The sequence below is a fragment of the Vigna unguiculata genome, chromosome 1 (genome assembly GCF_004118075.2).
Source record: "Vigna unguiculata cultivar IT97K-499-35 chromosome 1, ASM411807v1, whole genome shotgun sequence".
NCBI classification, from domain to species: domain Eukaryota; kingdom Viridiplantae; phylum Streptophyta; class Magnoliopsida; order Fabales; family Fabaceae; genus Vigna; species Vigna unguiculata.
The window spans coordinates 23,350,912-23,365,098 of record NC_040279.1 but is presented as its reverse complement, the minus strand read 5'-3'; the positions used below and the strand labels follow the sequence as shown (position 1 = coordinate 23,365,098).

Genomic DNA, 14,187 nt, shown 5'->3' with positions numbered 1-14,187 from the left:
TGTAGTGAGAGGAGCAATAGGTCTTGTCATTAAGAAGGACCCCAGGTTTCTTATGATGGTTAAAGGGACTAACCTTGTGTGTATCAACTCAAGTAGAGTAGCTCAGCTCGAGTAGTAATCTTTTTACCACAAGTGCAAAAATAACCAAGAATCATACATCAATGCCTAGATTTCGATAATTAAGTTTAGAAAAGTCTTTGATTATATAGTTTATATTTGTATGATTAGTTGGAGTGCATTGTAATTGCGACGTAATACAAAAGTTACAACTCTTCGATTTTGACTTGGCTTAGTTAGCCTTTGACATGAGACAATTGATGCAAATTGCAACAATTTGACCATCAACAATTGCTCAACTAGGAATTTAACATGTGGAGAAATTGTTGATAGTGGGGTGAGAGTGTGATAAAGTCTTTTTGTCGCCTAAAAGACTCGGTCAAAACCAATTTCCCCTTTAAAATGCAGTATAGGGAGAACCTTGGGAATCAATCCATGGACATGGGTAAAGTCAAATGCAATATTTGTACTTGAATTGTGGTGGGGGAAATTATTCAAAATCAACACTTAAAAACAGAAAACTCAAAATCATCAAATGCAAGAAATGTTATGAACTATGCATGAACGCATGACATACAATGCACAAAATGGCAGGGAATGATGAATTCGCTAAACCTAAATGCTCAAAACATATTTAATGATCAAAATTAGGCTAATGCAATGGTGAAATTGGTCAAAATTCATCAAACTCAAAATTTGTCCAAAATTAAGAACATGTTCATAAGCAAAGTGTATGGTAACCTCAGATTAGTATCTTTTGATGATACAATTAAAAATGTAATGATGCAGAATGATTATAAATGATCCCAATTCCATTTAGAATTCGGAATCACTTGATGTGGTGTACTACATGCAAAGTTCCCAATTTCATGAACCTTAATTCACAAAATTTAGGCAAAAACGTGATTTCAATCAATTCGTCCAACTCGTGCAACAAAAATGTAATTAAATATGCAGAAAGCTTCGTCATGATGTAATGAATGAAACCTAAAAATCAATTTACATGAACAATCAACAAAATCATGCAACCACAAAATTATGCAGAAACGAAAAATAGGAAGAGAGGTGTGATTCGAACTTGGTGATTTGTGGATGGAATCGTGAAATTGTTGATGCTAATAGCTTGTGGAGCATAAGGAGGAGCTAAACGAATCCACATGTTGAATCACAACATGAAAAATGATGTTAAATTCGAATGGAACAGTAACATGGGTACGAAATTATGCAGAAAAACACGAATTGATGAAATGATGATGAAAATGGGTGTGTGATGGTTCGAATAGCTTGGGAATCATCCCAAGAGTGTGCACAAATTTATAGAGCTCAAAATGATTAAGAAATGAGTGAGAAATTCAATGGAATAGTAACTAGTGTTGTGTGTGAAGTGGTGGAATGAGAAGCAACTTGAAATTGTAGCAAAAGTGCAGTGAAATGGAGAAATATAAGTGAAATAAGCTTGGTTACTACCATTGGTCTTGAATCCAACCCATTCATCTTGTTTAATAAAAAATAATGATGTATAGAGGTCATTTGGACATACCAATTCATAGGCCTAGTTCCATAACCTAGATTTGGTAAGGTATGGTGGAGTTTAAGCTCAAAGTGGTAACCAAGGTGGTGGTTTAGTGGAAAATGATGATGAACATTATGGACCATAGACTAAATGAATACTACTAAAACTTTTATTCTTTGAAGCTTAAATCAAGATTACGATACCAAAAATGAGTACAAGGAGTTTCTCCAACCTTCCTCTCACCAAAGCTTGAGCTATCCAAGCTTCCAAAAGCAAAAATGGAGTGAAAACGAGTGATTTTTTAGGGAATTTCGGGTCTACTGCATGAGGTGGTGTGGGACTATCAGAAATTGCTCTATAATTTTCCAAGGAATGTTCAGCCTCCCTAGGAGGCTGATAGGTCGTCCCCCCTAATGCCACTTCCTCCAATCTACCCTAAAATCTATCCTACACTAAGCCACCTCTCACCAATTGAGCCCAAACTCTAATGGGCAACCCCCTCTCAAATTTTTGGCAATCCCAAGGCCCAAACCAGTCACATTTAAATGATTGGCTCTTGATTTGGGATCCAAATGGCAAAAGTCAACTCTAAGATCAAACATGCCACTTTTGCACACTTCATTCTTCGCCACCAACTTGACCTTGCTGCTATGTGAACTTATAGGCCTTCAAATATTCATTTAAACCTTGTTTAAGGATAGAGAACCAGCAAATTGATCAAAAACTCAAGTGGTAGGATTAGCTCTACCTAGGCTTTACTTGAATAACTAAGCTAAAATGACCTAAAACATGAAAACTAACAATTTTGCTCAATTGGCCCTAAAACTCAAATTTTGGTATTTGACCATATCCAACAAGTGTAATTAGGCATTTATAATGATTCCACAAGGTCAAATCACACAATTTTGAAAATTTTCAAATTTTCAACTCTAAAGTCAACTATTTCATGGTTTAAAGGCTAAATGAGCAAAATTTGATTCTTAACACTAGGTTTGACTAACCTAAGACCCTAGGACTCAAAATATGATGCAACCACACTCAAATGATGTTTAAAAACACTCTATAAACACTAATTTTAGGAAGATTCAAGAATGGCCCTAAGTGAGAAATCTAATCTAATATGCTCAAATTAGCTATTCTAGAATGGAAAAATGAATACTTTGACTAATGAAAACTAACAAAATTCAAGACACATAAGGGTGGGAGGGGGTGGGGGGAATTTTTAAATCATGGCCCTTGAACTACTATGATCATAAGTAGAAAGAGTTACATGTTGATTGCCAACTATAACTTTTGACTAGTGATAAACGCTTAATCTAACAATTCGTATCAAAGCCAAAGTTACGAGTTTGATTCTTAACTAGGAAATTATTGAAGGAGAAACTATTGTGGATTGTATCAATTGTCCTGTGAAGATTAGGTGATACAAGTCACAATCAAATTTTGGCAATTGGACTTTCATACTCTGAAGTATAAAGAGTTTCAATATAACTATCAACTACATCTTTTTGGCCTAATAGTAAGCGCTCCATTTAACAATACTCGCATTTTCTCAACAAATTGTCCTTAATGAAGTTTTTCTTTGATTTTTTATCACATTTCCTTAATGAGTGGTACCTTTGTCGCTTGAACAAAATTTAACCTAAGAGAAACACCTTTTTGCCTCCTTCGCTCTCCATCAACCACATTGTTGCTTGAGCATCCTCACTAATGCTTATGCAACAACCATTTGTTGGAATTAATCCACCAAGTTACAAAAAACTCCTATGCTGCCTTTGGATTTTTAGGTGTCCAACCATCACTTCATCTAGTGTTGAAATTAGACTCTTGACATCCATTTTATAAAGCTTAACGCCTCTCATACAAGCATATGCAAATAGTAATCTTATAGCCTTTAATCTAACTATATAGGCACAAGTTTCATCAAAGTTTATTTCGTCTTCTTAATTATACCCTTAAACTATAACTCCAACTTTATTTCTAGTGATAATGCCTAACTCATCCATATATATATATATATATATATATATATATATATATATATATATATATATATATATATATATATTTATTTATTTATTTATATTTTGGTGAAGACATATCTGACAATTCATCATCACCTGCATTCATTCTTAGGTAGCACTTGCAATTCTTAATTAGATTCATAAAAACATAAACAAATTCCTCAACAATCATAAGTCTCTTGTTATATATTTTATATGCATGATTATTTGATGATTAACCTAAGAAGGTTCTTTCATAAGCTTTTGAATAAAAGTTGACAAGGTTTTCTCTTCCATTATTCAACATAAAAAATTTTCACCCAAAGACTCTATAAGATAACTTATGTTTGATTTTCTACCTTTTTATAATTCGTAAGGAGTTTCTTGAGGATAGGCCCAATTAGCACTCTATTTAACACAACATGCAATAATAACAATCCAAAAATATTTACGAAGAGAAGTTTCATTCAACATGGTTCTAGCTACTTCCTCCATAGACCTATTTTTTGCTTTCTAGAACTCCATTCTATTATGTAGTCATAGGTGCAAAGAAATTAAGTCTAGTGCCATACTTTTCACAAAAAGATTTAAAATTTCATTCTAAAACTCTCTTCATGATCAGTCCATACAAAACTAATGCAACATCTTTTTTCATTTAACGAAAGTTTGGCAAGCTTCTTAAAGACAATGAAAAATTTGTCTATAATAACAAGGACATAATAATTTCTTTCAATACTCATGGTTTTAGAACATCCAAATAAGTTCATATGTAACCGTTCAAGGGTCTAACACTTGAACCAATGTTCTTATATTTAAAATAATTTTTTTTTCTTCCTCATAAGTCAAGTTCTTTAGAGAAAAAATCCTTGCTTTCTTCTTTATAATACTTCAAATCTATCAACCTTTAGTGCTTTTATGAGAAAGTCTGTCAGTTGCACTTCTTTGTTGTAGTATTTCAAAACAATTATTTCCTTTTTCAACAAATCTCTAAGGAAATGGCACCTCACCTCTATATGCTTATTTCTACAAAGGCTTACAAGATTTCTCGATAAGTTTATGGAAAACTTATGTGTCTTGAATTTTCTTAGTTTTCATTAGTCAAAGTGTTCATTTTTCCATTCTAGAATAACTAATTTGATCATATTAGGTTAGATTCCTCACTTTTGGCCATTTTTGCATTCTCATATAATTAATGCTTATAGAGTTTTTTTATACATCATTTGAGTGTAGTTGCATCATATTTTGAGTCCTAGGGTCTTAGGTTAGTCAAACCTAGTGTTAAGAGTCAAATTTTGCTAATTTAGCCTTTAAACCATGACATAGTTGACTTTCGAGTTGACTTTAGAGTTGACTTTTTGAAATTCTTTCAAATTGTGTGATTTGACCTTGTGTAGTCATTATAAATGCCTAATTACACTTGTTGGAAGTGGTCAAACACAAATTTTGAGGTTTAGGGTCAATTGAGCAAAAGTCTTAGTTTTCATGTTTTAGGTCATTTTAGCTTAGTTGTTCAAGTAATATCTAAATAGAGCTAATCCTTCCACTTGAGCTTTTGATCAATTTGCAGGTCCTCTATCCTTAGGCAAGGATTAATTGAATATTTGAAGGCCTAGAAGTTCATATAACAACAAGTCAAGATGGTGAAAAAGCATGAAGTGTGCAAAAGTGACAAGTTTGACCTTAGAGTTGACTTTTACCATTTGGACCCCAAATCAAGAGTCAACCATTTGGATCACTTTGGGACACTAAATGTGACTGGTTTGGGCCTTGGGATTGCCAAAAAATCTTAGAGGGGTTGCACTTTGGAAAAGCAAGAAGTGTGCAAAAGTGACGTGTTTGACCTTAAAGTTGACTTTTGTCATTTGGATCCCAAATTAAGACTCAATCATTTGGAGTACTTTAAGACACTAATTATGATTGGTTTGGGCCTTGGGATTAAAAAACCGGAGAGGGGCTGCACTTTGAAGTCTGGGGCTCATTTGGTGAGAGGGGGCTTAGTGTAGGGTAGGTTTTAGGGTAGTTTTGATGAGATGGCATAGGGAGATGACCTAGGAACATTGCAAGACAGTTTATGCACATTCCCTGGACCATGGAGACTAGCTTTTGACAACAACACAATACCTCATGCAGCAGACCCGAAATCCCCCGTAAAATCACTCATTTTCACTCCATTTTTTCTTTTGGAAGCTTGGATAACTTAAGCCTTGGTGAGAGGAAGGTTGGGGCAACTCCTTGTACTCATTTTTGGTATTGTGATATTGTTTTGAGCTTCAATGAATGAAATTTAAGTACGGTTCATTTGGTCTATGGTTTCATAATGTTCATCATCATTTTCAACTAAACCACCACCTTGACTACCATTTTTGGGTTTGAACTCCACCCTACCTTACCAAATCTAGGTTCTGGAACCAGGCTTATGAATTGGTGTGTCCAAAAGACCTCTATAAATCATTGTTTCGGAGTAAACAAGTTGAATGGGTTGGATTTAAGACCAATGATAGTAGTCAAGCTCATTTCACTCATATTTCTCCACTTTATTGCATTCTTGCTACAATTTAGATTTTCTTTTCATTCCACCACTTCACACACATTACTTTTAAGTTTCTTTAACTGTTTACAAGCATAATTTTGAGTTTCCATCATCAAATCACCAAAATCTCAATTTTACACCATTTTCACGTTCACACCCACCATAGTTACTATTCCATTGAATTTCTCACTCATTTCTTAATCATTTTGAGTTCTGTAAATTCGTGCACACTCATGGGATGATTTCCAAGTTATTCGAACCATTACAGATCCATTTCCATCACCATTTCATCAATTCGCATTTTTCTACATGATTTCATACCCATGTTACTGTTCTGTTCAAATTTAGCATCGTTTTTGTGTTTTGATTCAACCTATGGCTTCGTTTGGCTCCTCCTTATGCTCCACAAACTATTAACATCAACAATTTCACGATTCCATCCACAAATCACCAAGTTCGAATTACATTTCACTTCTTATTTTTCGTTTCTACATAATTTTGTGGTTGTGTGATTTTGTTGATTGTTGGTGTAAATTGATTTGGGGATTTCATTTATTGCATCATGATGAAACGTTCTACACTTTTAATTGAATTTTTGTTGCACAAGTTGGCTGAATTAATCGAAATTGCGTTTCTGCTCAAATTTGGGAATTAGGGTTCATTAAATTGGGAACTTGGTGTGTAGTGCACCAAATCGATTGATTCCAGTTTCTAAATTTATATGAGATCATTTGTAATCATTCTACATCACTACATTTTCAATTGTATCATTAAAAGATCCCAATCTGAGGTTACCATGCACTTTGCTCATGAACTTGTTCTTGATTTTGGACAGATTTTGAATTTGATGAATTTGGACCAATTTAACCATTGCATTAGCCTAGTTTTGATCATTAAACATGTTTTAAGATTTAGGATTAGATAATTTATCATCCCCTACCATTTTGTGCATTGTAACTCATGCATTCATGCATAGTTCATAGCATTTCTTGCATTTGATGATCTTGAGTTTTCTGTTTTTAAGTGTTGATTTTGAATAAATTTCCCCATCACAATTCAAGCACAAATATTGCATTTGACTTTAGCCATGTCCAGGGATTGATTCCCAAGGTCCTTCCTATACTGCATTTTTAAGAGGAAATTGTTTTGACTTAGTCTTTTGGGCGACAAAAAGGCTTTATCACAAACATATTGTCTATCTTCAACTACATAGGAGCTTTCATCACTACCTTCAATTCTCTCAACCATTGGACTTGTAACTACATTGCAAGTCATCTTATTGAACCTTTTCAACAACTCTCCAACATATTTCTTCTGATTCATCACCAGTCCTTTAGTTGTATAGGGGAATTCCATGCCTAAGAAATAACTCAATTTCCCAAGATCCACCATTCCGAATTCAGCCTCCATTATCTGCTTGAATTCATTAATTTTTTTCAGGTTTGACCCCATGACTAGAAAGTCATCAACATAAAGACAAATTATGAGCAAGTCCTCCCCTTGCCTCCATCACTTATACACCATGTTCAACTACACACCTTGTGAATTTAAGGTTGATAAAGAAAAAGTCAATTCTATTTTTCCAAGCTCTTGGAGCTCGCTTTAAACCATATATGGCTTTTCTCAATCAGAACACTTGGTGTTCCTTCCCTTTCACAATAAATCTAGGAGGTTGTTGGACATATACGTCATTTTCTAGAGATCCATGTAGAAATGTTGATTTAACATCTAGCTGGAACAATAGCCATTTCATTGCATATGCTACAGTTATCACCAAACGAATTGTTTCTATTCAAGCTATTGGTGCAAAGACAAGAAGTCTAATCCTTGCCGCTACAAAAACCTCTTTGCCACAAGCCTTGCCTTGTGCTTTTAAATTAAGCCATCAAGATTCAACTTTTTCTTAAAAACCCACTTTACTCGAATGCAATGTTTCTTGGCTGGAAGATCAACTAATGTCCAAGTTTCATTCTTCTCAATGGACCTTAGCTCCTCCTGTATTGCCTTTCTCTAAACTGGTAGAGTTAACACCTTATCCTCATTAATTGGTTCCATACAAACCAGTAACACCATGTGAAAAATTTCTCCTCCATCACCACTTTGATCATCATAATAAACCTCAAAGTCAGAAATTTTGCGAGCCATGATTCTCTCCCTCTATGGTCTTTGTGACACAATATTCCGAGGTGCAACAGGTTGATCTGTATTTTGTGATGTGGCAGGTTGATCTGCTTCTACTACCATAAGACTATCAATTCCACTACAAATTACCAAGCTCTTCTTAAGTATGGTCTGCTTGAGTTTCCAATCTCATTTTCTCCCTGATTGGATCAAAGAGTTTGTAAGCTCCAATGGAGTGATATCCGGCAAATACCACAACCTTACTTTTATCCTGGAGTTTTGTTCTTCCTTGATCAGGCACATATTGAAATTGTAATGATCCAAACACTTTGAAGTGACCTACTGATGGTTTTACTCCAGACCACACTTCCACAGGCACCTTTCCTTCTAGTCTTTTAGTAGGGCATCTATTTAAGATATAAGTCAATATGGATACTGCCCCTCCCCAAAACTTTTCTGGCAGACCCTTTCCCTTGATCGTGCTCTTAGTCATGTTTAAGATTTTTTGATTTCTCCTCTTTGCAAGATCATTATGTTGAGGGGTATATGGTGCAGTAATTTCATGCACAATACCATTGTTTTGGCAGTGTTGCTTAAACATATTAGAGGTAAATTTTCCTCCTCCACCCGTTCTCAAAATTTCTACATTAGCTTTGAATCGTATGAACACCTCAAAGACTTCAATACTAAGTTTGATCACATATATCCATATCATCCTACTGAATTCATCAACAAAGCTAACAAGATATTTGTTACCTACCAACAAAGGAACCTGAAAGGGACCACAAACATTTGAGTGCATAACCTCCAAACTCTCATTTGATCTCATCTTTAGATGTTCTTGAAAAGACTTTCTAATATGTTTTCCAACCAAACAAGTTTCATAAACAGTCTTAGGCAAAGTGATATTTAATAGTCCTAACATAATTTTCTTTGTACCAAGTTGTTATAGATTCTTGAAATTCAGGTGGCCATACCTGGAGTGCTATAAATAACTATCATTGTCATTCTTGTAATTCAAGTTGTTATTATTTTTATTATTCTAATTTTTTTCTCTAACTAATTTTTAAATATTAAATTAAATATATTTGTAAATTTTAAATTGACATCACACTATCAAAATTTTAAATTTTTAATAAATAAATAAATAATTCAAAAACTTTATTCAAAAAATAATAATTTATTTTAAATACTCAAATTTCTTAAAATTTAAAAAAAAAAAAAAACTGTCTAGATCCAAAATTCAACTCTCGCGGGGTCGAATTCCACACACATAACAACCAGAGTCTCTAAGAAATAACATGAAAAAGGTCTACTCTATGAAATAGTTTGTCTTTAGGCCACTTGTGTCAATAAACTTCATAAGCAGGCAAAAAATTTCAACTCTTCACCGTGCTTATTTCACCTTTAATCACTTTCTCCGCAAATTCTCATAGCACTTTACATCTACGCTTTCTAGAGCTTTCCATTGCTCATCAATAGAAAAAGCTACAATAGGAAATTTTCTGATGTGGACGAAAATGTAGTACATAAAAGAAAAAACTTTGATTTAGTCTTTACATGTATAATAAGTGTATCAAGTATTTCTTGTTAAATTTTGTAAGACCACTTTAATATTAAGTTATATAATATTTAATGACTAATTTGATACTAAATTTTATTTTTATAAAACCAATTTAACATTAAATTATAAATTTCAAGAACATATTTATTGTTAAAGTATATAACAAAGAGATAGTTGTTGCAATTTTTTTCCTTCCGAAAGTATATCGTAAGAAAAAGGAGGAGGCCCATGTAGACTCTACGTCATTGGGCCAGGTGTCGGATCATGGCCCAGGATGCTGTTTTGCACTTAAGGTTTTAAGAAATATATTAGGGTTTCTTTCTGCATCCCATTGTTTTCTCCGCGCACCCTCTAAGATGTCAAAACAAGGAAAGGTTTGGGTTGCACAAACAAGATTTTCAGTAACCGAGGAAAAGATATACAAGTGATATCAAATTATTTAATGTATAATTAGAAGGGGCAAAATTGGAAACACAAATAAATTTGGGGGTGTAGAAAGAAAATAATGGGATGCTGGAGGAATCTCTCAATATATTATTAGTTCTATTCTATTCAATTGTACTCGTGTTATTTGAAGCTCATGTGCCCAACAGCTCTTAAACTTTCTACTTGGAAAGCATGTGATTGTGATTATATTGGTAAAGTCACAAAATCTTCACAACCGATTTTGTGTTAGTGTTACTAAAAGATCTTTATCTCCTAAAGGTAATTCTTTGTATTCTTTGGTGCCATTTTACATCAGACCGTTAGAATCTGCTCTGTGAAAAAAAAAATGGAAAAAGAAATTAGATTAAGAATATTTGTTCCTTGATAAATATTAATCATTACCAAATTAGTAAATAATTTAAATTAGTATCATGACGAAAAAGAAATCAGTACTGCATTGCATGCGGAGGAAACTAATAATTTGAGCTTAAGACAGTCTGGTAAATTACTGCGAATTTTCTGCACTAAGGAAAAAAGAAAATCTTTCAGAAAAACAAGTGTATCTTAAACAAAAGGAAAACACGTAATTTATTATATGAATCTTTGCTGATAAAAGGAAAAACGTAATTTATATCAATGAGATTTAAAAAATGACCTTAATTAAGGGCGAAGCTCCTTCAGGCTAACCCTTCCTTAACATGAAAAGAATAAAGAAAGGAATAAATATATCATGAGAATAAAGTGTTTATATTCTGCATTTTTTGGGTCTTAAACAAAGGAAGATGTTCTTTTTAAAATCCTCCTAATTGTCCCAAAACCAAAAATTAATTAACATAATTAAATTTCCCAATGCCTCCATCTCAAACTCTAAGGGAAAAAGGAGGTAAACATTTACAAAGGGAAGCTTAATCAGAAGTGAAGAAAAGTAATGAAAACGAAGATTTGAGAAGTTTAAACTTTCGGAAGCTTTACGAAAAGAAGAAATTAATCAATGTCACTCCCAGCTAGACTATTGGTGTTTGCTTGCACCTTTTGATGCATAATATTCTCTCTTTGCTTTGTCTCCTTCAATGCACCTTTCTTTCACATGAGTTATGCTACTATTAGCTGTACGGCCATTTTCCCTTTTGCAGAATGGAACACTTTTTCCAACCCATTACTTCTTTTTTCCTCGTTCTATACCACAACCATGTAATTTATTATCTAAAAATGGGTGCATTCAAATTTGATTTCTTACTATTTATTTATATATGATGATATATATATCAATATACATCAATTAGCTCAGCTCAGCTCAGCTCAGCTCAGCTTCATATAAGAGTTATGTGCTTTACCAATACAACATCTACAAGTAACACAGTAACATCTTCCAAATTTTGTTCTCTTTCTTTTATTGTACCACCTGAAAAGAGAACATGGATGAAGTATACCCTGTGGCACCATCCAACAGTAAAAATGAAAACAAAAAATACAAAAATAGAAAGAACAAAATCCATTCACCCTGGTCAGTGTTTTTTTTGGGTTATTGCTGTCACAATTAAACCAGTTAAGTACCATAGTTATCTTTGTGATTTACGATGTTCTTGCTGGTGTCTCCCTTATTCTAGAAAAAACCATAACAAAGGGAGATGAGATGAGATGAGATGATGAACGGGTTGAACTTTTGTGTTGTTGAGGCAACCATGACGAATATAGAAGCAACCAAATTAGGGTTGAACTTGATTCATGCACCCTTTTTCTGCATTTCCCTCTTCCTCTTGAAAGACTCTTGCTTCTGCAACACCATTTGTCTGCGGAACTTCATGATGAAAAGATCAGCGGCAAAGTCAATCTCATCCTCCAGTTTGAACTCTTTCCCTTCCTCTTCCTTCGAGTTCTTCACCAAGTCAATCACCGACCCTCCAAGATCCAAATCCTCAGAATCAAAAAGGGTGTGTGTGAGATCCGGGTACTTATCATCATCATCACCATCATCGATACCATAGTTGTAGTAACAACCTTCATAGCCCTCTTGCTCTTGCTCCTCCACGGCTAGGGTTTCACTAGGGTTTCGCAGGTTGTTGTACAACACTATGGCCTTGCTTTGGTCACTGCCATCTTCCAATAGACAATCGTTATCCTTGGACTGAGAATCGTGCCCCCACACTGCATGAAACTTGTCGGAGAGGGAACTCATCAAGAGCTTTTTGTTCTTCATGAGTGAGAATATGAGCAAACGAGCCCTTATGGCGTTTGTTTTGGACTTGAGAGCCATGGTTTTTGACTTCGCCATTGAGCTCAGATTTGATATGATCTGCTTCAGCAACCCTGATGCTCGGTTCTTCATGGTGAAGTAACAAACTAATCAACAACAACAATGATGGTAAGAGCAGAAAACTAATGAACGAAATCAAAGGTAGGAAACAAAAAATGAGAGTGTGTGAAGAGAGTTTTTTGTTGTTGGTTAAGAAGGCATAAGAAGTGTGTTGGGACGAAAGAGTAGAAGATGGGTAGAAAGGTTTATATAGGCGATGGTGTTGAAGGAGTGAAACACGTAGATAGAGTTTAATTGAGGGTTAAGAAAAGAAAAAGCAGTGACAGTTGGCTTTTGGTGATAGGGTGTGTGAGGTATTGCTTGTTGAGTGAGTGGTGTACCACAATACCAAGCTGCAGTGTTTTGGTTTGTGGAGAAAAATATTACTTTCACGTCATATACAATAATACAAAAAAAAAATGTAAAATATGTTTTAAGCTTCTACACTTAAATATAAAATTAAAATTTTTTTGTATATCAAATTTTAATATATTTTAATTTTCAAAATTTAAAAATAAATGAATGATATTTATGTTAAAATGATATAAATAAAATGTCAATTAAAAATATTTTTTCACACATCAATAAAATTTAACATAATTAAATCGAAAAAACTAAATCTATTTATTTTTAACATTTGAGTATTAAATTATATTAAACTTTTGAACTAAGAAAAATTATATTAAACTTTTGAACTAAGAAAATTTTCTATTTTATGTTAGAATTTAGGAATTAAAATTATATTTAACTAAAATAACATTTACCTTACAATCTATTTTTAAAAACATATTTTGTATTTTATATGAAAATATAAAATAGATATAATTCGAATATTAATATGTTGCTTTGGGAAATGATTATATTTTGTTAAAGAGATATCTCAACTTATCATATTTCAAAATGGCATGAATTTATATGTGAGTCATCTAAGTGAAGAAGTTTAGTTTGGAGTCTGTTACCTTCAAAAGATGGTAATTAAGTAAAAAATTACCTAATTCACAAATTAAAACATTAATATTTTGATTAGAATATTTTTTATTTTTTAACTTAAAATATCAATATATATTAATGTATTATTATAATAGTTGTCTTTCTTGTCAATGTCAAATCTTAATTTTTTTATCTTCACATCATCATTTTCATTATTTTGATTTGAGTAATTATATTTTGATATCCACTCAACGAAAAACATTCTCTTGACAAGATAATAATATTTTAGTTATGTTTTTTTAATTTAAAATCATAATATATTATTATATTGTTAATTAACAAAAGTAGAGAAGAGCCTAAAATATGAAAACCCACATGATGGAACTATTCAACGAAATGCTACAACACCTCAAAATCTGAACAAAGTGCCTATTCTTTATTGGCTTGATCGTTTTCAATTCGCCCCATTCAATTATTTGACCTCTATTATGGGAACCTTCGTGCCTTTTGATGAAGTGAAATTCGGACACAAAAATATTAACCTAACCCAACTAGTCTTAATTATATATTAAAATTATATTTAATTTAAATATTTTATCTTAGTTTTCTGAAATTATTGACAAAAATTCGACGTTGTAAATAAAAGAACCCAAATAATAATGTAAGAGTTACTTCTGAAACACTTGAAGATATTTTTTGGTTATGATTATGAGAAAGACAAAACAACCATAACCTGGGACCATTGATATG

The 14,187-nt window shown here is 33.1% G+C and overlaps 1 protein-coding gene across 1 annotated transcript; it reads right to left on the bottom strand.

Annotated features, from left to right (window-relative positions):
• Positions 1–11,562: 11,562 nt before the first annotated feature.
• Positions 11,563–12,680, bottom strand: LOC114175863. The gene has a single exon (XM_028060702.1). It carries the CDS (start codon positions 12,538–12,540, stop codon positions 11,938–11,940), a length of 603 nt encoding a protein of 200 aa, XP_027916503.1. The 5' UTR covers positions 12,541–12,680; the 3' UTR covers positions 11,563–11,937.
• Positions 12,681–14,187: the final 1,507 nt, after the last annotated feature.